A 26951-nucleotide genomic window follows, 5' to 3' on the forward strand; every position below is an offset into this window, starting at 1 on the left:
TCCTCCTTGGCTGAGGACTTCTTGTCCTCCATGGACAGTGGCACAGCGCTTCTTGACATCCTGGAAACAGTGGTCCTTGCCTGATTTCTGGGGACTTTTTACATGCCTGATAATAGGCTGGAGTCCCGCTTGGCAGGATCATGTCGTTTCAAGTCTCTTGAGCAAGGATTCAGAGGCATCTTTGCTCATGACTTGGCATCCTTGACGACAGATTTCTTGTGCTTCGTGCTTCTTTGTAGGTACTGCATTTCCTTGCATTCAAGGCACTTAATTTCTTCCAAGGCAACATTGGCATAAATCCTTAGCATTTACAGCATACTTGGCAGGACCAATCTTAAACCTGCCCCCTTCTTTCTGCGAGGGGAGGCTCCTCCCCTCCTGCCCCCCCACTCCCCTCGCTAACTAATGGGAATTTCCCGACGCAGTCTGGGGAAATTCGCGTCATTTTTTGGTCCGCCATTCTTACATTGGTTTAGTAATCATACCGACCTTCGTTGTATGCCTCCAAATTTAGATTATACGTGCATGCCAAGCCGTACCGCTATGAAAAGATTGGCTTGAAAATTTGTAGAGTCCAATAACAGGCGTACATTTTGCTAGCATACGCTAAAACTAGCATAAATGACTATTTCGACTCGAATATGCATTAAGAGCATATAGCTTTACGGAACTGGTGCGCAAGTTAGTCCTCCCAAAAGCAAAACATTGCTCGCATGAGTAACTCTTGAAATGTGTTTTCCTCTTGGTTCAACGTAGACAAATTTGTAGGTTGACGTTATTTTCTATAACTATCGGACCAAAAAATTCAGGCAGCCACGACACGTTTTTCCGGCGATGTTTTCAGACCATTTCGAGACTTGGCTTCGTTAATTTCATAGGAATCCTGGGTTGATGCTGATTAAGATGCACAAGTGTGCTCCGTAGATCACGAAGCCTCTCTGTACTCCGTCGTGCAGCTTGTATGATCTTTTTTAATGCATTATTCGATGGCAAATCAATAACAAAGGCTAACTTGACGGGTAATCCGAGAAAAAATTAACGGCGTCTGGACAAAAACTTTAGGAATTCCCTTCTTTAGGCGCTTGAGCTCCAATGGGGCTTTTGTCTCTGCTTTACTGCCTAAAAAATCCTCTCCATCGACTGGAGTTTAATTGAATTGCCTAGAATTCTCAACAATGGAAGCACGTACGAAACGTCTTCGTTTGGGCGCAGGCTCGGGAGCAGCTGGTGTTTCATAGCACGAAAAGTTTACATTCGTGCGAATATCTCAACCGTGGATTATTCATCAAGCATGAATGTAATTAGGGGATTCAAGTGCACAGTAATATGATTAGTGGGTGTTGATGGTGAGGATGAAGTGAGCGGTGCTTTTGGAGGGGCTTGGTGCAGCGCTTAATTTCCTGCCTTATAATTCAATTAATGGAGCTCGAGGAGAGAGGCTCGTAAATTTGAATTAGGACACTTTTTATGGGAGCGCCGGAGGGGTGCGTAAACTTTGCCTTCACGGAGTGGCGGTTAGACCCTCCGCTGCCAGGGCTGGAGGGATCCGTAAACTTTTCTTTTGCGGAGTGGCAGCTGGCTAAAGAAGTGCTTCAGAATTTTTGTTAAAGGAGTGCCAGTTAGACCCTCCATTGAATGAGCTAGAGAGTTGCTTGAGAACAGCTAGAATACCTTCAACGCCTTATAACATTTTACACCCTCTTTGTTAAAAAATTAATCTAAACGAAGAACATTGTGCGAGATGTGTGTTTGAAAGCTAAGATAAAAACCAAGCCAACATACTGCTCCGTGTGGTCGTAATGAAGTATTTCAAACGCTGCTTTGCCGACTGTAAGGTGAATGCAATGCAAAATCAGCCGCCTCCCGCGCTACCTACTGTTATAGGCGTGCAATATGCAGTGTCCACTTGCCTACAGGAAATGGATTCGAGACCCTTGCGTTCGTGTGACGACCTGGGTACTGAGTTTAACGTTTGTTGGGTCGTCGGGGTACTGAACTTTGAACTCTTGTGGTCTGACTTCGCGAGGTCGCCGGGTATTTTTTTCTATAAAGGACTACGTGAGTAACCAAAAAAATTGAATTGACTGGTCTTACTTGCGTAAAATCAAGTATCCACGATAAATTTTATTTACGCCTACTACTATTCACCCTCTTTAAGCTCTTGTTAAAAGCACTGCTGTCATTACGATCAATCAGTTAGGCTCTTATTCATCATCTGAACGGAGTTCTGGACTTTAATGTAGCTGAGAAACGCGAGTTCGTGAGTAGTGTAGTAAGCCGCTATTGATTGTCGCTGAGGCAGTGGGGGTGTGGCGACTGATGGACGTTATTGTCACGTCGTCAGCGCCGAAGTCTCTCATTTGCGACCCTCGGTGTGTTTAATCTGGACTTTGTGCTGCACGCTCTCCTGCTTTGCTTTGAGCTATGGGCTGCAGACACGCCATCTCTCGCGCACGCACTTGTTGCTTCTACTACAATGCACTGTCCATTCAATTCATGACAATTAAAGGTCAATGCAATTAAAACTATTAAGATGGTAGGTTTCCGATCAATTATGATTAATAGGAGCTTTATTAAGAGAGGTGTTATAAATGTGTTTAAGCCGCAAAGCCCTGACCGTTCCACGCCACACTCGTGAAAACTTTCACGTGCTTGGGAATGTTCTTGCGTCGAACCATGCCTGTGTGTTGCGTTTGATTGAGATGGGCACTAGTTTTTATTCCTGATAAGTTAGAACTTAGTGAGTTCCATTTGAAAACACGTTTTGTGCATTCTTTTGTGCGGGGGTAAAAGGCATGATAGGTTCCAAAATATAAATGGTAAGTATTTTTGTCATACTAAAGGCCCGTTTACACTAGTGGCAACGACATGCGCTTTGAGTCGTTTGCTGCAGTGCCTCACCGCGCACAACCGTTTACACTACTTTTGTACTCGGTAGTTTGAGACTGCGCGCTTTGAACACCAGTTGCCACCTAGACGTCAATGAGGATGGATGTAACCGAATTTGAGCTGTGGGCCATTGTTCTCGGGTGTGCTGTGGTCCGTCATTCTTCGCACTATGCTAGTTGTAAACGAGAATTTAGCATAGGCATCATAATTAGAGAAGTAGCACATTCAAAATGATACAGTTTATAAAAAAATAGTCTATTCTTAAATAAAAAGTTCTAATATTCGTACCGATATCATATCATCCTTTGAAATCGCTAAACGGTAATGCATAAATTTTCAGGAGTTGCTAAAATCACATAAACTAAACACGTCATGTAGAAATAACTTACATCATTTGCATTTCGATTTTTGTACTCCTTTGAACGAACACTCCATATGCATTCATTTCCTCTATTAAGATCAATTAGGCGTTAGTCGACATTTGGTGTGCCGGACCAGCGTACTCAATCAACCTTACTACTACTAGACCACAGACAGCTATCTACTAACTAAGAATTTAAAAGCAAAGAATAGTCCGCAAAAATTCATATCTTTATAGAAAACGTTTCGGAGACCAGCTTCATAGTCAGTTCGTAGAATCTAGAATCCCAAATCAGAAGTCCAAATGTCACAAATTAATACATTGAAACCATAGAACGAATTGAATTTCTTTAATTAATTAATTTAGATTTTTAATTTGATTTAAATTTTTAATTCAATTTAAATTCTTAGTTAATTTGCGATTTAAGCATACAATTGATATCAATTCTTTAATAGCTATCTGCTAAGCGCCGCGCTTGTGTTGCATGAGGCATGGCCCCTGTCAATCGCTAGCTCGTCAATCGGTCAAGAAGCGCATGCAGAGGCTGCAAAGCGCCTCTGCATGCGCTTTGAGGCACTTGATTCTCGTGTATTGCCCCTAGTGTGAACGGGCCTTTAGAGATGTTATAGTTACGTGATCTTAACTAATTTGAATTTGGTTTTCCGCAGCCGAGATCTGGACGACAGACTTGCATTTGTTTGTCCCTCACGATGACCGCATTGCAGTCCTAGCGACGCTTCAGCCTCCCACTCCCTCCCATGTGACCACCTTATTGCCGCACATGAACCCCATAGTGTCGGAGAGTAACGTGTACTTCAGGAAAGGAACGCGGCAGCAAGGTTCCTCATATCTCCCGCACGACGAACGACTCCCACATTCAGCGTCACTTTTGCGGACACCTGAGAACTTTCATAGCGTCAGGAATCCGGTGAAGGAAGCTGCGTCTTCTTACGTCGGTGGACCTATGCTCGACTTCCTCCGCAGTCAAAATGATCGAAACTCGCCGACGTCTTCATCGAACTCCTTGTCGCGAGTGTCGAGCATCGGTGAGCTGCCGGTAGGCGCTACAATCCCTCTCGCGAACTTGGAGTCGAGCGGTCCCGGTTCTTCTGCGAAGTATAAAGACCGCGAGGACTCGTCTAACTCTATTGCCGAACCAGCAGCCCGGGGTAAACCGATTGATTACATATCAAATCATGACGCGGGGTCTGAAGGTCCTGCTGTGAATGGTCCTCTGTTACTGTGGCGCGGGCTGATTTGGAGACCCGTTTCTCCGGAGTTCCTTAATTTCGTCCTCGCGTTGCTGTTCTACGCTATCAGGTAAATAAGAATTAAAAGTAATGGTCAGAACTTAAGCATAATCTTTAATCTTGTTACAAACAAAGTAATTTGAGAATGAATTTTTTATTTTTATGTATAAATAACTAAGATTCCATATTCATTACGTACGCAACTGTCGTTGCAAAAAATACTTCGTGGTTCTCTGGATGAATATTTAGTAACACACTCGCATCTTCTGAATACCGTCATCAATTACGTGTTTTGACCAGCATATTTCACTTCATATTGCCTCCCGGAACCGATATTTTCTGTCCACTAAATTGTCGAAGTTCATCCATATGCGACTGCAAAACTGACAAAAGCTAAATTTTACCTCCGGTTATTCCACGCCCTGATAGCAACGCTGTCCCCTCAGGTACCCGTCGGTGTTCTGGAGCAGCAACAAGGCGTTCAGTTTGCTGTTCTCGCTGCAGATGGCGGCCACAGGCCTGCACTGCGTGCTGCTCTCCTGCGCCTTCTCCATCCTTTATAAGGCAAGCACTTGTCACGAGTGCTGTGTTTTCTATTATTTTCCGCTGGCAATGGCAAATACGGGAAAATTTTGAAATGATATTGTTTAGTCGTATAGATTCATATGCTTGCCGTCTATAAAGTATTGTTTGTGACGTTTATAATGACTTGCATAATTGCTCGTCGCGTTGAAGCTTGCCTTGCACCACAATGAAATGATAGTTCTCCACTCAAGCAGTTACATGATTGAGACATAAGAAACCAGGTGTTCATTCATTTCCGGTTATTAAATTTCGTAGATGATCACTGTCAGGCAAGCAGGATCAGCACTTCAGCAGGTTCTTTCTATTTGAACTCATTGCATTTACTACCATGCATGTAACCTCGCTTACTTTATATTTAATACCGATTAACCTATTGAAACCTTCATCGTCACACAGTTTTTCATGATTCAAGCGAATATTCCACTACTCATATTAAGATTTTCGTCACAAAGTTTTAACATATTTAAATATATTCATAATTTGAATGTATTTATAATATGCGTGGCATCATGATCCCAACACGTTGCTTTTAACTATACCATGTTGGTGAAGCGCTAGTAAACATTTGGCCACTAAGCTAACTAACTAACTAACTAACTAACTAACTAACTAACTAACTAACTAACTAACTAACTAACTATACCATGTTGACTGACAGTTGCACATGATGGGCGGTGTGCTGGAGCTGCACGGTACGGATGACTTGTTGCTTAGTCTGCCCGTCACTGTCGTGCTCTTTGTGCTCACGATGTTCGTGCTCGTGCTGTCGTGTGCTGCCGTCTACGCTCACGGCTACCACAAATTCGTGCAGTTCGTGTGCCGCAGTCGTCAGAAGTACCACATCTCCGTGAGTGCCACGTTTATTGTGACGTTGTTGCATTTCATATCGTAAACTACAACAATTTCAACTATTCTGGGTGTGGCATTTGGAGTTACTGATGATTGTATCGTTAATTTTTTTCAGTTCCATTTATCGTAAAATACAAAATTTTAATTTTTTCTGCAATTCGTGGCTTAAATAATTTTAACATGAATGGAAAATGACCAAAAATGACCGATGCTTGTGCTGTGCGCCCCACAGTATCAGGAGGAGCCCGCGCCCATTGGCCCGTACACGGGACACATCGCGGGCCTGACGGTGCTGGTGCTGCAGTGCGTCACCTGCGGGCCTCTCATATGGGACATGTCCCGGGTCTACCGAGGGTCGCTGGACTACATCACCCTCATCACCGTCATCTCCACCATCGCACACATCTTCGCATGGATCGCTCTCTGGCTTATATTCACCGTCAAGGTAAGTTCAAGATTTATGTCCAGACTTGAAATATCATTGATTATATCGTCTGAGTTTAAATATTCTGAGTTCAACACCTATCAGTTTACCACTTTTAAATTTGAAAGCGTCCTTTAAACCCTCTACCGTCGTATGTCACTCACTGGGAACATAACTTTCAAGTTGAATTACATGAAAACTATTGAGTGTTGCAACCTGAGGACGTTTGTACGCAACAGAGAACATTTTAAAGTTGTCGTACGTGGCGGCAATTTATACGTAAACTATTGAGTGTAGCAACCTGAGGACGTTTGTACGCAACAGAGAACATTTTAAAGTTGTCGTACGTGGCGGCAACCATCAGTGCAAGTCATTTGGCGCTCACTAGAACGTATCCTTCTTGGGAAGTAGGCTTGTGTGACAATATTGCTCCAGTTACTCATGTCAGGCGGTAGAGGGTTAACTACTAATACAAAGCTACTAACCTTTTCCCTGACGCCCCAGAACAAGTGGGTGTTCAAGCTGCGCGTGACAGTGGCGCGGGCGTGCGTGTCATCGTCGCGGTCCATCAAGCTCGTCAACGACGTGGAGCTGCTGCAGGCGAAGCCTCGTGACGAGCGACACGGTGACGCCGAGGCGCCCCTGCTCGTCGTGGGTCGTGGTCGCGCCTTCGTCGTCCCGCAGGGCGACCACAAGAGGAGTATCATGAGCGTCGTGCATCAGGTTAGACGTGTGCACATGTGTCGGATGTGTTGTGTCGTGCATCAGGTTAGACGCGCGCACATGCGTCGGATGTGTTGTGTCGTGCATCAGGTTAAACGTGTGCACATGCGTCGGATGTGTTGTGTTATGCATCAGGTTAGACGCGCGCACATGTGTCGGATGTGTTGTGTTATGCACGCCTTGCGTTTACATCATGTATTGCTAGCAATTCATTAACTAGAATTTTTCTTCCGAGAACTACTGATCAAAGTAAAATATAACTGTGCAAACTGTGCAGGATTCCTAGAGGAATCTAGTACAAACATTCATAATAAAAGTAAATAATGAGTTAATAACAATTAGACTGTGCAATATAATGTGTTAATTATTGTATATGTCAAATAATACATATATTATTAATATATTTCATAATTATATAATAATATAATAAAATAATGTGTCATGCCTCAGTCGCAGAGCGCGCAGGCTGCCGGCGACAGCAACATATATTGGCACCGCCCCGACCCCCCCACCCTCAGCCCCCGCCCCACACGAACACCTGCTGCTGGGGGGTACGTTTATTAATTATCTTATATAAATTGTTTTCGTTACACCAGCTCAATAGGTAATCTGTAATTGTTTCGACGAATTATTTCTTGTTGTTCAAGTCTTAGGCACCACTTGCAATTAACTCCCCATGAAGCGTCTGAAAGTTTATTTCTTTCGAACCGCGAATGAGTTTAATAATTAAGAAGTTTAGCTTAAGTGTAAGAATTAGTTAGCTAATATCATCGCACTCGCATGCTTTTGCTTAACACGCACTAAATCTCGTATAGAAAGTTAATTAAATGCTGGTTGTAAACTCCGTGTACTTTTTCCAATTCAATATCTTTCGTAAATTCGAAAATCGAAAAAAAAATTCTTGCAAATTGATATATTAAGAATGAAACCCTATTGTCACCTATTAATAAAGGAACGCTTACATCAAAGTGGAGCGTATTTGATCTTAAGTGTTGAAAGTATATATAATTTACCCTGTAACACCGATCATCGACTGTATGACAGTGAAAAGCCTTTAATTGAAACCAAAGTGTGAATTATAAAAATTTAAATTCTATGATATCGGTTTCTTAGCATAGAGTTAGAAATTCAACAATAGTGAACCTTTGCTCAGTTTGCTGTATTGTTTGCTTTGCACTGGATTGTATGGACCTGTCATTGTTTTGTATGGACCTGCCACTATTGTATTGACCTGCCCCTGTGTTGTATGGACCTGCCACTATTGTGTGGACCTGCCATTGTATTGTATGGACCTGTCATTGCATTGTATAGACCTGCCACTGCATTGTATTGACCTCTCATTGTATTGCATTGACCTGGTAATATATGTATTGTTCATTATGGTATCGTGCAGCAGCGGCAGCAACCCTCGCAAGCAGCAGGCTGGGTCGCCCCTAAGCGAGTCAGAGGACGACGCCGGGGACTACGCGCTGCTGCTGGAGGAGGGCGGCATCAAGTCGGGGGGCGCCGGCCCCACCAAGCAGACCCGCCGTCTGTCCAGGGGGCCCTCCGACGCCCGATACGTCGACCGCAAGCAGGTAACCCTGGGCATCAACGCCACGCCATGTTGAGCGGGTAATTGCGGGTAACTTCACGTGCAATTGCGGGCAACTTCACGTGCAATTGCGGGCAACTTCACGTGCAATTGCGGGTAACTTCACGTGCAATTGCGGGCAACAAACTTCACGTGTAATTGCGGGCAACTTCACGTGTAATTGCGGGTAACTTCACGTGCAATTGCGGGTAGCTTCACATTGTGGGACACAGTTTCAATTTGATCGAGTTTATCGACTAATGTGATTTATACGCCAAATATCAGCGTTGTCTAAGTATTAGCAACAAATGAATATCTGTAATTCATTTATATTGCTATTTGACGATCCATAAAGTGTTGATATTAATGCTGTTATTTGCTTTCAGATTCTGGCGTACCGACGGCAGAATGAAGAGCAGCAGCAACAAGAGCACCAGCAGGAGGACCTGGGGAGTGCTGGGGGTGACGAGGACATGATGCCTCCCCTACCTCCTCCTCCCCCCGGTCTGGGTGGCCCCTCTCATGAGGGAAATGTGAGTCACGTTATAGCTAACGTCTCAGTATTTCTTGAAAAACTAAATTTTAGTTATCGTTTCGGTGTTAGTGAGTTTTTGGATAAAGGAAAATTGATGTTTTAGGAATTTTCTAAAACTGATGAATCGTAGCATTTGTTTTATCGTCTTCATTTTTTACAGATTCCTTAAGCAATTTGCAATCATATTTCTTACAAGTTTTTTTTTATATGTTTCTCACAGGTTCAAATCGTACTCTAAGATGATCGCAAATTTATATTTATTCTTTAATTGGCTTATTAATTTCATAATAATAGTGCATAATAATCGATCATAACGTAGACCGTGTGTTGTATTCGCACCATTGATGTCAATGACACACGTCTTCCACCAGGACTCGAAGGTTCACGACGACGTTGCTATCCACCGCAGCGACTCTGCCTCCACCACCACCTCGTCCACCGCAACCAACCACCAGCCCGACCAGTCAACCTCGTCAACCAACACCGCCACCAATCAGTCAGAACCAGACGGTCGAAACAGGTTGGCAGCTCTTCTGTCACTACTATTTTATGCAAGTGAACAAGGAATACTGTTCAACTTAGATTTACAAATCTGGGAACACGCATTAAAGATTTGGTCTAAAATTGAGGTCTAATGCATCTACACTTTTTTCATCATTGCATCTGTATCTCCATGGAATGAGTCTTTCGGTGAAATAATTCTTTTTTTATTACATTAGAGAAATCATAGGATGCAAAAATTTGTCGTGAAATTTTTTTATATTAGAGACTTAACTTCTAAATATTTACCGACCACCGTTTTAAGCTTCGTTTGTGTTTTTATTGTTAATTTCATTGCCTCTTCCTCCTGTCGAGCTTTATTACATTTTTCTTACCTAAAGTAACCACTCCGTGAAAAAAAACGCATTGACTAATTTGTTTCCGCAGGTGCGGCAGCGACGATGACCTGACGCAGCTCCCTGCAGACCCGAGCAACTTCCCGTCGTATCCGCGGCCTCTGCGCGCCCAGAGTCTCGGTGGCGGCGGCGCTGCGCTGTACGCGGACTCAACGGTTGTGATCCGCCGACAACGAGCTTTGACCCGCGACCTGCAGCCGCCCGTGGACCCAATCTACGGGTCCCGCAGCCACACTTCCTTCAAGGAAGAGACCCTCTATGGCACCCGGGGTGGGGTCGAGTCAATCAAGGAGGAGGAGGACGACAAAGACGAGATGTGCTCGGCGGACTTGGTGGCGCGGGCGCAGAATGCGGCCAACAGCCAGCAGTACGGCAACAGCTCGTCAGGGTCTGTGGGCTACCACACAGCCAGCAACAGCTCTGGCAGCAGCTCCCCTATACCTCCCCCATCTTCTGCTCCCGGCTTGGCAACCCCACCTCCCCCAATGGCTCCTCTCTATCCAAGCCACGGAACATACGGCCACTCTGGACGTAGCCCCCACCACAGCATATACGGTCAGACGACAGCTCAGCCCCACAGCTTGTACGGTCAGACGTCGATGCACCACAACATATATGGCAGGACGGCACAAAATAAACTTCCACAAGCACCACAAATTCCCTTACCGCCCATTCCTCAAGGCTCGATTCCTGGCAACCTCCGCTATGGTGCGAATCCGAACTCGTGTGACGACGGCCATTTCCCGCCTCCTCCTCTATCTTCCCCTAGCCCTCTCTCCCCTCCCCCTGGGGACCTATACCCGACAAGTAGCTTGGCTAACAGCAGGTTTGCCGGTGGAGGGATGGGAGGCGGTGGGGGACGGGCAGTTGTTGTTGGGAGGAGCTCAAGTCTTCGTTTCACGCCCGGCACACCACCCCGACACTTCACCAACTCCTTACCCCACGTACTGCCCCGCAACTCCCACTACAACACTGGCGTGTAGTTCGGGGGTTTATTTTTCAGCAAAAATGTTTTCCTTATCAACTCTGGCATTGAGAATCGTCTCATTGAAAGAGTGCGATAAAAAAGGTGAATCATACAACACTTTACAGGTCCAACAAACTGCTCATCAACTGCGAGTTTGCTCACCAGAAAACGTTGCCATTTTAAGGGAAATTGCTGTCCTCAGCTGGCGCTGAAGATATGAAAGCAGCGATGCAGCTACATCGTGAAGAAGCGCAGAAAATGAACGTCGCATTCACGATGAGGCAAAACAGAGCATGAAGCTTTGGTCACGTGTGCGATAACATGAATATGGTTCTCTTAATTAAATGTCTTTTGTCAATCTGCTTTTCTAAAGGTAGGGCATGCCATTCTTGTAATATTCGCATTCTCAGCTGAAGCATCGAGAGGATCCCTATTGTATCTCTCTGCTCTAGGCAAAAGGATCATAGCACACGCATATCACGACCTACTATATAAGTATAGTATATACTATACTATATAATAAAGTTCACAGGGGCCGTGAGAAACATGTACGTTGAACGCTTGTGACTTATCAGTGCCAGTATTTGGTCTTTTGAATCTTATATTTGCCTTGCTTTGATAAAAATTAATAGTGTTCGAATTTTGTTAAAATAGGTTTCGGAAATTACACAAGGAAAGTTCAAGTATCTGCAGTTTTGTTCATTCGGATAGTTGTTGCAGGAGGGTTTTTCGAATCATGACTTATTCAACTGCGAAAAAATCTCGTTTTTTTACTGTAAAAAATCATTTTCCATCTCGGTTTATATTATGCACAAATTTACGTTTCGATATCTAGTAAAATAACGTTTATAATTGAAGCAAGATGTCTTAATGTTGTAAGATTAGTGTACGTATTTGCTTAACCGTTTTGATTGAGAACTCAAGTTGTGTTATGGCGGAACATTCGTGCAATGTATCACCGCACGGCGATGTTGAAGCAAAACGGTTGTGAACAAACTCTACCGTTCGACGGATTCCTCAAATTACTTAAATGCATTTACGCGCCTCTAATTCACGAAAAATAAAAAGACATGCATATTTATAAGAGATGCAAGTTTTTATAGTTACTACCTTGGTGCTCAAATGGCAATGTTAACGTATTTTGAGACTTCAGTCAGAAATTTAGTTTTTTGCTTGATGTGCTACGCGTTACTCGACTGGTGCCGATATGATTTACTGTCGGAGGCTAGTGTTAAGCCACTGTTGGTTTCTCTACACGAATGCCTTCTATTTAGTTAGTTTGCGGCTCTGCTACAGCCGAACTTGTTGATTGTACCTGATATTTTATAATTTTATAAGAGTTTTGTACGGCCCAATACTTGTTGTAGTCCTGAGTAGTTGTAGTTGTAGTCCCCCTTTATTTTGCCTGAGTGAGGTAATTTGTATGTGTCTCTTTGGGTTGAAACAACTCGTATTCAAGTACCCCGGTCAGGGCGAACATGTATCACCCGTTGGGGGGTTTATCTCGACGTCGTTTCTGGGGCTTTTCGATCTCGTCATGAATTACTGCCGTTGGTAATTTTTGAGGCTGAGCTCCAGCTGTGCTCACTAATATAAGTAGCTTTGGTTTATCTCCATTGTTCATGGGAGCTTTAGAAAGCGAGAGCACCCTTTACATCATTACAGTGTACGCTAAAAAATCTACTCTAAATTGCATCAAATGGTGACATCTTGTAAATGTCTCTCTAACACATAAGATGTTTCAAATGGTTAAAAATCAATGTAAAAATTATTAATTCACTGAAACAAAAAGTTATTCTGAACTTAATTTCAATGTGTTATTTGAAAAGTTGAAATACATTGCAAAGAACGAAAGGGTGAGCTGGGCTCTGTGAACTCTACGCGTCATATCTCATACCTCTTGAAATATCGAATTCTTCATATCGAAGTTGTAAATAACAAATCGAAAACTTCTGCATCAACTATTTTAAATCGCATTTACTGTACAAAAATATCATTCTAAACTGAAGTCGAGTAACTGCTAACGGTTAAATTGTCATAAACGATGTATCCAAACCTTGTATGCATGCAGTATATGAATGAATGCTCTAGCATGAATGCACGAATTATTCCGTGTATTGAGGACGACCGAATTGTTCTCGCCTCGCTTCTGCTTTGTAAATGCTTGCTTGGTGGTAAGGGCAGCTCTTTTGTTATGTCAGTTCGATGCATGACAACGAATTATCGAAATCTGCTTAGAAAATGTCAAATATTGTTGAACGTTTCTTAGTAGCTAAAATCTAAAAACTTTCATTCGCTGAATCACATAACTTGTGAAATCGTCATTAAGCTTCAGTACCACCGAGAGAGTCAAATAGCACGTCGCTACTTTGCTCAGAATTTCAATAATACGTCATTATTTTGCCCAAAATTTCAATAAAACGTCACCATTTCGTTCAATATTCACCATCATTGAAACAGTTAACTTTTCTTCCAGCGTTTCACTAGTAACCAAGAGATCAATGTCTTCGCCTGGTAGGCTATAACTTTTCTTCCAGCGTCTCAATAGTAACCAAAATATCAATGTCTTCGCCTGGTAGGCTATGTACGCTATAATGACTCTGCTTTAGCTCTTCGTATCGCTTCCTGTGCTTCTGTGTCCGTACGCTGAGAAGATGAATGGGTCATCTTGTCTAAATCGTGACATACTTTCTTACCCACAGCTTGAGCAGTAAAGCTAAACCGGGTTGGGGTGACCCACACCTTGGCAAAACGTGTATCGCTATTTAGACAAAGACTCACTCATTCATCTGTGTGCGGCTGACGACGTTAACGTGCTTAAGAGTGTAAAGTGGCGAACAATAGCTTGTTTTGGGGCCTTTTTCTATTAGTTGGTCACTTATTGTCTACTGCGTGACAATTTTTGCATAAAATTGACATCTCTCTCCAACTGAAAAGCCTTCTTAAACAAGCTCCTCTTTGCCACTTATGATATTGTCGTTTGCCTTCTTCTTATTCCCTCTTCTTGTTCAAGGCAAATAATTTTAGGCGTATTTAAAAGCGGGAAACACGAGTCAATGCGACGCATCTCTACCGTCCTTTCTATTCGCAGTAACAACGCTAGATTTATTATTGTCTTGGAATGGAAACGGAAGGAGTTCAGTAGAAATTTAGCATGACTGGAAAAGATGGAAGTCGTTGCAAAAATTTCCTCAACTATGTACGTTACTGCAAAAGTTTATTTTTTCTATGTAACCATTAAAATGCTGAATTTATTTGGATCTCAAATGTATTGTATCAGGAGTATCTTGGCTGATTGATATGGAGAAAGTTGATTCTAGTCACTCCCAGTATATACGAGTAAACGTTTTTCACTACCGATATTAACCACGAAGCAGTTTAATTTCTTTATTAATCTAATTTGTTGAAAATAGCTTACTCTGGAATTTTCATTATTTATTTACAGGAAAACTCTAGCTTACAAAGTTAATATTAAAATTCAGTTCTACATTATTCAGATCAATTAAGAACGAGTGTTTGCTCCCACGAGGGTGGGACGTGAAAAGATTCCGTGAGCGGAAACGAATTTGCTTCTGGTGCTTCAACGGACGCGTGGCATTACTGTGTATAAGAGACTTAGCTTAATATTAGATACGTTCGTGTTTCTTAGGTGTATTCTTATCCTCAATCTGCTTTAGGGGCTACATTCTCAAAAATTATTTCGAAGAGCAATAATTCTATGATTACATTCAATTTAATTTAAACGTTACTGTATTGCATTCATTTGATATCCTGCAGATATTTGCAGATTTGATTTCATTTGATATCCTGCAGCATCTCTTTGAATTGAGGAAAGCTCATGTCAATAATCTCAGGTATACACACAAAGCAATAAAAGAACCGAGCAGTTAGAACCGCGCCTTAATGTCACATTTAGACATCAGCGTTATGCAGGCATCACAGAAACATTAACGGACGATGTTTAATTGCCAGCACTTATTAAATGAAGAGAAATAATTTACACTGTCCACAAAATGCCAGTCAGTAATTGCGATCAAGGAGAGAAAGAATTCCAGTCAACATCAAAGCAGAGACGCTCAGTCAAATATTACCGTCTGAAGTGGACCTGCTGCAAAACAAAACCCCTCGGCACTACTTGACGCTTTTCAGTGTTCAGGCTTGGTTTGAATAGTTTATTATACTAAGAAATCAATGCCCAAAAAAATTAGATAAAGCTGTTTTTTTTGGTCTTGGCTCTGTGTTAGATCTAAAATTGAAATCCGCTGCATCAACAATAAAAACAAAATAGCAACGAAAAATCAACCACTTGTACAGCAAGAGAAAAGTGTTGGTTATAGCTAAGAATAAAATCACTGCAAGCTTACACCACTTAAACTACTTAAAATTAGAGTTACACAACATGAATAGAAATAGAAGCAAAAACGAACACATGTAGCACTGAGTAGAACAACGAATCGTTTCACGTTGAGAATAGATAGGGGCCGAACCTTCCCATGTGAAATAAAAAAGACGACTTAGATAACTCGAGTAAAACGTAGATGACATCGCAGACGTTAATGTGCGATGTACATGTGTGGCTTCAACAAATGCCAGTAAAGGTCAGATCATAAAGAAAACATGGTTTATAAATAATCTCTCATCGCGAGGAAATCGCTGGTCGTGGTAGGGGACATTCGAGTGGCTTCTGAACTCAAGAGTGAGTCAAGTGGTCCTAATAGCAAAATACTTTAATTATTCACGACGAACTAAAACTATAATACCTTAAGTTGTTGGTTAAGAATTCCTAATCACAGTTAGTAATTTGGTATATAAATAATATGAAATTAATTATTAGCTCTAAGAGACGTTGTTTCACAATCCGTGATAAATTGAAGTCCCGAGAAAATTGAAATTCGTCTCGAATTAAAAAACAATGAAATCACAATCTGAGATGAGAATTGGAGTTAAAAGAACACTTAATCAACAAGCAGTATGAACAGAGAAACTTAAAACAAGTCTATTGCACTATACACAAATAATGGCTGGTTAGCACAGCATTGGTCGGTAACTTGTAAGAAATGAAATAATATTCAAGTCAAAGTAGTAGTAGTAGTAGTAGATTTACTAGCGCTTCAGATAGCTATCTATTTCGCGCCGGAGGTGAGATCTTCAGTTACGTCAAAGATGTTTGGTTTCTTCCGTCTTCAAGGCTTATAGCCTGATCCATTTTAGGCGCAGGGGCTGGGCGGTAGATTCCCTGCTCATGGAGCGAGGGTCCGCTCCGACTTCATGTATCAACTGATTTCAACTCCGGCACAAGTTTAGTGAGGCCTGGTCTAGGTGATGGGACGGTGCACTTATAGTCTCGCTAAAGGCGGTGGTGCAAGTGCATATGACCGACAGGCGGTGACGTTACGGGGTCATGCTAAATCTCCGGCAGCAGGTTGCATTCCATCAGGTATCGTCTAAGGTTATCGGTTTCGAAGTTACTTCGCCGGTCCTCTCGCAGCATTCTAGTGAGCATCTCGTCATGATCAAGGGCGGATGTGTTGGGGTAGCAGTTTTGTCGGATGTCGTTGTGGTTAGGGCACTCCGCCAAGACATGCAGAACTGTCAGGGGCACCAGGCAGTCGTCACAATATGGTATAGGGCGTCGCTCAATCAGGTAGCCATGGGTGAGGCGCGTATGGCCAATCCTCAGTCTACACAGCGCTATCTCCATTTGTCGAGATCTCTGATAAGATGAGCTCCATGTTGTTACACTGTCCTTGATTGTTCTCAGTTTATTGTTTCTCGTGTTCAGCCACAGCTCGCGCCATATGTGGTGAACGCTCAAAGTCAAAAAAGTCGGGTGGGTATTCAAGTCAAAAAGTCGGGTGGGCGCCACTGGGAAGTTTGCAGCTTAGGTAGCCAGTTGCCCACACGTTGCAAAGAAATATTGCAAGAGCGACGCGCCGAGGCGAACGCACGGGGGCATAAATGCTGCACGCACTCAGAAAACATTGGATAGAATTTGAGTCGAGGGGAATTCGAATCAAGAGAGGCCACTGTGAGATCTCATAGAAACCCTGGACGTTCAAAATTCCACTATGTCAATAAAATTTACTCGTACAAGTAGTGCACGAGTTCCTCCGAGAGATTTGCAGCTACGAGGTCTTGTACAAATGGTCCATCTGGTCTACGGAGAGGTTGGGGGCAACAACGAACTGGTCGTGACACTCGTGGGGATCACGAAGCCAGCAGGGCTCCGAGACGAGGCGCGCGGGAGCGGCGCAGGAGACGATATCGCTGAGCCGCGCTGCCGAAGACGACATCATCGACGCTCTTGACACAGGCATTTTGGCGAGGAACATTCCTTCTAAGATATCCAGGAGACCTGCGGAGAAATATAGTAAATAAATTAGATGAATGATGAAAAATATTAAAGTTAAAAAAATTGAAACCTTTTGCACTGACGAAGAAAAGCATTCACTAAGCATCGACTCTCAAGTTACTTGGGTACTTGATTGGGAACCGTTATAGGCATACCGACTAAGGACTACTGCTGCTAGCCACATGTACAAGACATGCCAAGCCTGGCATGTTAATGATGGACCTGCGGCAGCGACGCGGGCAGGGCCGAAGATCAAGGCGAAGACCTGCCGCCAGTCGAGGTCGCGACGAGCGGCGCAGGGGAAAGTGAGAGACGACAACCACACGGCGAGCGAGGACGTCTCCGACGAGTACGTCCGCAAACCTGACGCCAGCGACGCTAGACCCGACACCACCTCGTCTGTACAGCGGACTTAGTTACTTCGTTGATGATCACACTTTTATGTCAATACAAGCGTAAATATTATGGATGTACCGATGAAATTTGAGACACGGATATGGTTCAGGCATAAACTAACGATAGAAAACAAATGAACGAGTTTATGCAGATAAACAGTCACCATTAATGAGGTAGCCCGCATGAGAGGGGCAAGAAGGAAATGAATTCGCCGAATATTGAAGTTCCGCCCAACGACCAAAACGTGGGACGGGCTCTTGATGCTCGAAATGTGAGACCACTGCACCGCACTCTGTGTGTAATTGAAACCAGTTTTTAAAATGTGCATAGTAAGATTCACTTATGTAGCTCCATACGAGATTACTATTCGTGAAATATTTGATAGCTCAAGTCAAAATTCAACATGAACAAGTCGAAGAAAGTTCGCTAGCGGCCAGTGTGCTGAAGCCATGAACATCTAAAGCATCACTCTGATATGAAAGAAAAAATAAATTGAAAAAAAAGTCCCAGAAAGAAGCAGGAGGCACAAACATCACTGAAATCATCCGTACCGGAAATTTTTTTAATTTGGCTTATACCTCATGAAAAGGGCAATAAATAATCAAGTAAGAGAAGTGTAATAAAGCCTGTCCAACTAACCCTACATTGCGATCTATTGTTGGATTTCTACCGCAGAAAAATAATTATCCTATAAACTTGAGTCTTTTTCCCGATGATCTATGATCGACCAATATATTTTATAATTTTCCACTCCCTCAATGCTGTCTCTTCTTCATGTTCCAAAGATTAGCATACATTTATAGCACAAAAGAGTGCGATGACATATGCCAAGATTTGACCCTCACTTGTCAACTCTACTCGTGAATAAAGTTTGCTTATTACTCATGAAATAATAATAATAGCGGTTTCAGCCTTTAGTAGGCCGTAGGCCTGTCGCTGATTCTTAACATCGCAGAACATTCACAGTATTTTACTAATACTGTTTTTACTAATACTGTTAACTTAATTACTAATCAACGATAGCAGAAAATATCTTCATATTCCTACCTAACAAAGATGGTCAAAAGTAAAGAGATAACCGTTATCGAGACGAGTAGACGCATGAAGGGCCATGAGGCGTCGAACGTTCACGAGCACATCGTCGTCAGTCTTGAAGAGCCAGTAGCCAGGGTGAACGGCAGCCGTCCTGAAAATCCTCTAATGCAAAAACATCCAATTTGGCTTAAGGGCAAAATTTTTCCGGATGATATACTTTAAATAAAAAATATATGGATGGTTTTAAAAAGATCCTGCTTAGTTCCTCACTTGCTGAACAGCTTTTATAATATCTACTATCTCTCATACAAACTTAAAATTGCATCCAACTAAATATTAAAGTTCACCCCCGGCGAAAATGTCGTTAATTCTGCAATAGTTCAACCAAACAGCCAACATTTGTATTTATATAACTGTCGTCCCACGAGTTCAAGCAATAACTACCATATTTGATTATTATTATAGAGTATAGATAAAGAGGAGGTTCTGACCACTGCAGCAGAGCGAGGAGCTTAAGGGGCAGGTGCTGGGGATCGTCCGAGAGACCAGGCACCACCAGCAGGTCTCCGTACAGGCGCAGCTCCTCCGACATCTGCTGCCTCTGTCCCTCCAACTTCTGCTGCCACTCACGCTGCAGACGCGCTTGTTGTGTCTCAGAATACTTCCCACGCAGGCTTTGCTCTTTAACTGAAAAAAACGCAGATTTCATCAGGTACTTAAAATTCTTTTCCATTAATTAATAATTTAAATTACAGACGATTGGCATTTCATCTATGGTTAACTTTTGATAATCATTCAATTTACAAGTAGTCTTTTGATTCGTAATATAATCCGAGTTAAATTGAATCGTAAAAGATATGTGCTCTGTAACACATTAAGCCACTTCAACTGGAATGCTTTCTTCTCTTGAACTCATTGCTCTGCTCGAGTTACATCGATTGGAAGCTCGACTAGAATCTCACCTCGCTTCTTCTTGCACACAAAATTCAGGGGAGTGGAGCAGTAGAAGTCGTTCCATAAGCCTGACCTTGACATCAGCTGCCACACAAACAGAGAAAGAAGTTATTATCCTGTTATTATTCAATCATTAATTATTTATCCAGAAGCTTGAGGTATATTTTTTATATTTAAAGGCAGTATTCACACCCACAGGATATGTGGATGACACATGAGCTTTTTAAAAATTCAGAAACGAGGAGATTCTGAAGAATGAAATTCCACAGCTTAGATATATCCACATTAATCATCACGGATGGGTTTCTGCGATGCTACGGTAAACCATTATTGGTAGGTTTTAGGCCATTCTATGGATGGCAGGACTGATAAATATTGGTGAAAATGTCATTATGAGTAGGTTATAGACATTGTATTGGCTCATATCAGACCTGCACACAGCGTTCACGGCCATAGTTGTTGTTGGGTTCCAGGCTGTCCCAGTTGGTGAAGGTGACGTCACTGCCGTCCGTCCATACGAACGATGATGACAGCTCCTCTGAACTCAGGCCGATCCAAGCATCCTCCAAGGTAAAGGCTTCGAAAAAGAAGTTTATTTGCTATTAAATAACGGAAATTAGATATCTCCCATCATTCAATTCAATTTCAAGTCAGCAAGTGTATCATAACTAAAAATTTGGTGCAGTAGTATTGACTCACTATTATGCCTTGAACTGATTTTTGCAAATATACACTGTTGTCATGAACTAAAACTAATAAATTTGTGAGCATATAGTCGCTGTTTATAAATGACAATTATTGAAAATTATTATTATTATTATTCCACGAAGAGAATGTCGTGGCGTCTCGTTCGGATCGAACTTCGAGGGCACGTTACAAGTGGCTAAAAAAGACACGAGAGGATAAAAACAGATGACGTCTATGCTAAAACAAAGGACATATGCCAAGACTGACGACGTCTATGCTAAAACAAAGGACATATGCCAAGACTGACGACGTCTATGATAGAACAAACAACACCTATGCTAAACCAGTAATATACATAATAGATTAGATGACGGCTAGGTCTAAGATTCAAAGGCTCTACGGGAAAGTTCTGTTTTTAGGCGTCGACGAAACAACGGCAGCGAAGAAGCAGATGTCACCGATGCTGGCAGACCATTCCATGTTTTGGCCGCAGCGACCGGGAACGCTCTGTCGCCGACTGTGGACAGACGTGAGGACGGGACGACGAGGTCAGCCTTCGACGATGAACGCAGTCGCCTTCTAGAAGNACCGACAGCTCCGACCATGAGTCCGGCCGACCAAGTCGGGACGACTGAAGTCTCCTGCTCAAAACATCGCCGTCGAGATCGCGCCACGGGCGACAGGTGACGGCTCTGTACGTCAACGCTGGGCGATCACATGTCACTATCCACTGGAGTAGTCGGTGGTCGGATATTGCAATGTCGATGATGTCAACGGGCAGAAATTGAATGTCGGTACGCGTGATGACAACATCCAGCAACCCGCCGAGGTCATGGGTTGGTAAGGTAACGTGACAGACCATGCCGAAGGCAGACAGCAGATCGTTCAGCTGACGCGCCCATTGGTCGTCGGCACGATCCAGTCGAACATTAAAATCGCCAGTGATAAAAACGTGATCGGTGAGGGTCACAAGTCTAGTTAAAACATCGCTTAATTCAACAAAAAAAATCACGTGCGACAACAACTGATCCGGGACGATAGATGACGACAGCAACACACGCGAACGAGCCGCAAGCGATCGTGATACACAACAGCTCAAAGGTGGTGGGTCGGGCGCCGATGTCGAGCCTGGTCAGGTTCACGCCGCAGGCGACGATCGCTAGTCCGCCGTGATTCGTCACTAGGGTGTATGGCTGCGCGAGAGGCCGTGCACGCTCGACCACTTGGAGTCCTTCAGCCCGAAGACGCGCGATGAAAACCGAGTCAGCATCATGCCAGGTCTCGGTCAAGAAGACGACATCCAAAGAGCGCGAGCGGCGGATGCGAAGGAACTCGTCAACTTTGTTGTTCAGCGAGCGGATGTTTAGGCTGCCGAACATTAACCGGCGACACGTCTGCGCGGAGTGACGATCGACATGGACGCTGGGCAGGTTATGAGGCCTGCGAGCCGACACAGGTCCACGTTCAGCAGCAGAAGGATCAGCCGACGCACAGTCTAGCACAGATGGCTGCCGTCGTGGCACCACCGTTGCACGCAACCCGATACATGACGGCAGTACGCCTGTTATGACCGGCACGGCATCCGCGATAAGACAGACGAGGGGCGGGAGTAGCAAGGAGCAAATCGACTCGTTGACGGACGGATGGATCGAGGGTTGCAGCGGCTGGCCGCAGGCCAAGCAGCTGCATTGTCGAGTAGGCTAATGGTGCCATGGATATCACTATCAGCCTGATTCAACAGATTATAAAATAGCAGTGTCAGACCTCTAAAAAGCAGCTAGAAGACCTGTATGTTGAACGTCAAGACGATTACTTAAAAAATCCGTGGAATCTTGGTCGAACGAAGACCAGCATCACAGGGCTTGGATCAGCCAAGTAGGGTGTTGATAGCCAAGGGTGGAAAAAAACGAGCCGGAAAACGAAACTGCACTCGTGCATAGTGATCATTTAGACACTGTAATCCTCAGACATGATCATTTGAACACTGTATATTCACTGTAAAACGATCCACACAAGAAAGTCATCTTGTCAATCGGTTGTTTAAAGATTCACGAAGATCGGATATGACACTGGCCTAAGTTGCGGCCTAAGTTGCGAACAAAATAAAAACCAATAAAATAATGATGTGCTTTTGAATGAAACAAGTCTTCTCGTAGTAGGAGCGGATCACGCATCACACTCACCTGCCAAAAATGTATTTTCATGCAGTGAGGAGATGCTGGCGAGCTCGGCGTCGAACAAGCGGCAGGTCTCGGCCGCCTCGTGCCAGCTCTTCTTCGAGTAGAACTTGGAATAACAATGACTTGCATGCTGCGTCCAGAGCGTCTCGCACTTGTCAGCTCCTGAGACACGCCAGCCAATAAGGAATGTACAATTGTACCTACATGAACATGCCTGATGCGTGAGCCATGCATGAACACACCTGACACCTCAGCCAATAAATGTACATAAATATATGCCTACCTGACACATCAACACACAAGTATAAAAAACGTTGGTCCAAGACAATCGGGTAGCGCCTCCAGGGCGTAACACTCTGGGGAGCCATATCCCCATGGCTCCCTAGTGAGGTTGAATGACAACATAACAGCACCAGACGCTAGCTTGCCAACTAGTTAAGAGGCCGGCAGTCATTCGTTCACTACAATGGCAAGTCATCACACACAAAGAACATACCGAACGGAGTACTCCAAGGATCAGTCCTCTCACAAGCCCTGTTCAATCTTTACATGCATGATATTCCAGCCTCACCACACAGCATTCACATTTCATCTTATGCAGACGACATCACAATTACATCAACACAAACCAATGCTAACACATGCTCCACACAAGTACAACCTTACATTACACAACTAGAGGACTGGCTAGCACGCAACAGACTCAAAGTTGCCCCCACCAAATCAACAAGCACACTACTAAAAAGGAGCATCAGCACAGACCTACAGTCACTCTAAACCACACCATCATACCACACACACATTTCCTCCTTCTGAAAGTACACCTAGATATGAGAGGCACCCAATTCCTTGCATCGGCACTCTACAACCCCCTCAGCCCCTGCCATCACTTTCAGCATTTACCATCACATTCAGCAAATAGCTAACACTCCACACAACTACTACCTCACAATACTTAACTCCTCACACCCGCCCACAGACCCAGCCAACTTCATCAAGCATTTAACTTCATCAAACACATCTAACTCGGAACGCACTCTCGAATCCACCAATCAACAATATCATAGATGACATACCGCCAGACATCAGCCATACAGAAGAGCAGTTAAACTGTGCATACAAGGTGTACCTCAGCAGACTCCGCTGTGGTCACCATCCCTCACTATTCTCCTACAAACACCGCCTGACAGCACTCACTCCAACCTATACTCCAATGTCATGCAATCCACCACACCGTTGAGCATCTTCTGAACGAGTGCCGAGCAGAAGATTTCGAGTGGCAGCCTTCCTGCACAGCACGGGATTCCTGGCATAAAAATGAATCATAGAACATCAACTACATCAGCAACACACAAGTAAGTATTCTTACCATTTTCGAAATTGAGATAGAAGGGAGCACATAGTCCTTCAGACCAGGGCAGGTGACGGCCATCGCTGAGTTCCACAGAGCTGTACTCGACAGATGATGACCCATTCAGCCACTCACACTGGCAACATAACAACAAAACAACATAACAAAATAAAAACATTTAACTTCATATTTTTTCATTTATACCTGTAATTAATTCAGTGTGTTTTTGTTAATGCCTGCACAGAATTTTGAACCTAGGACTAGGAGGTAAAGATTTGAGAGATGATGTACAGTAATATGTAAGCATTTATAAAACAAAAAATTGTTAAATTCGAAATATTCTTTACATATGAAATTGGTTTTACCCTCTAAAATTTGGATTTAATGATAAATACTCAAGTGAAATTACTGTACCATGATATAAAAAAAATGTTTGCTCATAATAGATCAAAGAATATGCAATATAACAACAAAATAATTCATTAATAATTTCAATGAATAATTTTATGATGAACAGGAAATGAAATCAGCGAAAGAATAAATCTAGAATGAGAAAAAAAATACATTTGGCTGAAACAAATGAAACATGTAAATTTAGAGGCTAGAGGACTACTGTAAAAATAGTTTTCTTGTACCACTTGAAGAAATGGGATTATTTGAATGAATAAATTTCCTGGTAACACAAAAAAATAAACATGAGCTAATGGCTACAACACTTCACTAAAACTGTTCATTTATCACCAGTCAGTGTAAAGAATGATGATGAAACAATCTTCAGGCAATTATGGAAATGGATATGTTATTTGTTCTTTGGTGTGTATACTAAATATGACATAACTTACAAAGGAAGGCTAGTTAAAATGATGGTTTATGCATGAATAATGAACGTTGTTATAAGAAGTAGGATTAACATGACTCACATGTTCAGCAGCAGGAACCAGGCACAACTGATCTGGCAGTTGAACACTAATTTGAACTTCTTCTCCTTCAGACAGAAATTTTTGAACTGAAGCCACTTGACTTCCATCTAAGAATTCACTAGGCTCTGTTGTGAACACTTCTTGCTTGTCAGATGAGACTATTATTTTAATTTTACCTTCACCTTGTCTAACGGAGACTACAACAGACGACAAAAAAATATCAGTAAGTGCCATGATGCTAATGCCTGTGATGCATGGTGAGGCAGTCTTCTTGGGGTTGGAGAAGCTTGCAGAAGAGATTGAAGTCCAGTTGGCCAAGAAGCTGCCTGCAAGCGATTGGGCTATGAACATAGGCTGCTAGGGCTAGCTGCTACATAGTCAAGTGGTCTGTTTGGTTATTAGCTGTATTTGCACATCTACATGTACCGTATTGGTGACTAAAGTCAAATCACTCACATACAAAGAAAATTTTACAATCTTGGGTTTTGTATAGAATTTAATTGATATTGAAATTATATAATTACAATCATTTTAAAGGATTTTAAATTTAATACAACTGAAAAATTGTAAAAAAAAAACAGAATAAACTTAAGGTAGGTATTCATATATCCATTAAGTATCTATGAGCAGGAGATAAAGCAGAGAAGCAGGACCTACCATTGTTGAATGGTGCCTGACACTTGTAAGAGGGGACTCTTAACTTGGGATGTATGTGGCAGTCATCTGCACCCACAACAAAAACAAGATCAGACTGCACTGTTGGCTCAGAGACATGACTTAGATCAGAAGCCCAGGTGTTGCGAACAGCCAGACGTTGTAGGAAATGGTCACGACCAGAAAACACCCCAAACACAATTCCTTGAGCAGACCTTTGTGTCCATGGAACTGCACAGACAAAGGCATTTTTAAACAACATGTAATAGAGCTTCAATTTAACAATTAGCAAATTTCAAGGTTCAGTACATGGACGCACTTATGTAGTATCTATAATTTATACTGGATAACATTTTTTAACTTACTGTGTATCTGGTGCAGAACGGGAGTGAGAAGGCACACATCCAAAATAATGTGAGAAGTACTTAGTATTATCCAGATCAAAATTATGAACTTCAGGTGGAAAGGGAGACTGTACAGGAATATTCTTGTTTCAGTTGTGAAGAAGCTGAGAAGATTCACAAGTTTTATTGTGCTCCACTTAAGAAATCTAAATGGAGTTAGAGCAAAGATAATGACAAGATTGATGGCGAATGTCAGCTGGAGCATCAGGAACTGAAGGACTGACCAGCAGCTAGTTCTTGAGGTACATGCTGGATGGGCATGTGATGTCTCTCCTCCAAGTTGAGGAACAGCCATTTTAGCACTTGTTGCCTACTTGCCTTCTCCAATTACTGCTAATAAAAAAGTTGCTGCTACCATGACAACATTTGAACTTGAATCTGCAGTCAGCCAGATTAATGATTTAATGATAAACCATTACAATCACAATGACAAGAGACAGAGTAAAAAACATAATCATCTAAAAAGTTGTTTTTTGAAGAATGATATAAGGAAAACATATTATTTTATCACACAGTGTAAAGTGAATCATCAACACCTGGACATACATAGCCATATACACAATGGTATTTACTGTTCACCCAGTGTGCAAAGAGTGGACAAATATCTAAAGATGTTTACTGACACTTCAAAGTTCAGCATCAAAATCCAAGTCTTCAGAAGATCTTGCAACACATTTCCCATTGAGTACCAACTTATCAATACTTTTGATAAGAAATCTTGATGATTTGAGTAGTCCTATGAGACTGTGACAAATCCTCAAAAATCCTGATGACACATAAGGCCTTAACAGAGGATCTTGATTACACAAATGCCAAGCTCTGCAAAGTGGCTGAAATGCAAGGCCATGAATTAAGTAAATTCTACCTATTTAGAATTATTGACCAAAACTTATGCACATATCAATAGTAAAAATTTGGAACATATGAGTTTTCTTTTTGATCTTCTCTGATTCTAATCTAGAATAT

At 42.7% G+C, this 26951-nt stretch overlaps 2 protein-coding genes across 3 annotated transcripts; one reads left to right on the plus strand and one right to left on the minus strand.

Moving 5' to 3' along the window:
* Nucleotides 1–3924: 3924 nt before the first annotated feature.
* On the plus strand, nt 3925–11235 carry LOC108667916. Its single transcript, XM_018155016.2, has 10 exons — nt 3925–4570; nt 4947–5064; nt 5744–5932; nt 6167–6379; nt 6863–7081; nt 7532–7632; nt 8475–8658; nt 9041–9187; nt 9561–9709; nt 10117–11235. Exons 1-10 carry the CDS (start codon nt 4032–4034, stop codon nt 11066–11068), a joined length of 2811 nt encoding a protein of 936 aa, XP_018010505.2. The 5' UTR covers nt 3925–4031; the 3' UTR covers nt 11069–11235.
* Nucleotides 11236–14936: 3701 nt separating this feature from the next.
* LOC108667918 lies at nt 14937–26863 on the minus strand. 2 transcript variants are annotated; one of them, XM_018155019.2, is made up of 12 exons: nt 25947–26863; nt 25581–25812; nt 24928–25249; nt 24026–24143; nt 22660–22818; nt 20221–20366; nt 19798–19873; nt 19327–19522; nt 18880–18986; nt 17964–18092; nt 17627–17803; nt 14937–17407 (listed from the first exon to the last, which is right to left on the minus strand). In XM_018155019.2, exons 1-12 carry the CDS (start codon nt 26278–26280, stop codon nt 17178–17180), a joined length of 2226 nt encoding a protein of 741 aa, XP_018010508.1. In that variant the 5' UTR covers nt 26281–26863; the 3' UTR covers nt 14937–17177. The 2 variants fall into 2 exon arrangements, with proteins under 2 accessions (XP_018010508.1, XP_018010507.1); XM_018155018.2 differs by having other exon boundaries at nt 24928–25253; nt 25585–25812; nt 25947–26862.
* Nucleotides 26864–26951: the final 88 nt, after the last annotated feature.

The sequence above is a fragment of the Hyalella azteca genome, unplaced genomic scaffold, assembly GCF_000764305.2.
Source record: "Hyalella azteca isolate HAZT.00-mixed unplaced genomic scaffold, Hazt_2.0.2 contig16784, whole genome shotgun sequence".
Lineage (NCBI taxonomy): Eukaryota > Metazoa > Arthropoda > Malacostraca > Amphipoda > Hyalellidae > Hyalella > Hyalella azteca.

Bases quoted from the DNA above. Each gene is read 5' to 3' on its own strand.
- LOC108667918 (XM_018155019.2), bottom strand. From the start codon at position 26,280: ATGGCTGTTCCTCAACTTGGAGGAGAGACATCACATGCCCATCCAGCA. The intron at 24,144-24,927 runs GTGAGTCATGTT...TTATGTTGCCAG, and splicing joins TGGTTCCTGCTGCTGAACAT to TGTGAGTGGCTGAATGGGTC. The intron at 17,804-17,963 runs GTGACTGTTTAT...TCCGCTGTACAG, and splicing joins TGCGGGCTACCTCATTAATG to ACGAGGTGGTGTCGGGTCTA.
- LOC108667916 (XM_018155016.2), top strand. From the start codon at position 4,032: ATGAACCCCATAGTGTCGGAGAGTAACGTGTACTTCAGGAAAGGAACG. The intron at 7,082-7,531 runs GTTAGACGTGTG...GTCATGCCTCAG, and splicing joins TCATGAGCGTCGTGCATCAG to TCGCAGAGCGCGCAGGCTGC. The intron at 7,633-8,474 runs GTACGTTTATTA...GGTATCGTGCAG, and splicing joins CGAACACCTGCTGCTGGGGG to CAGCGGCAGCAACCCTCGCA.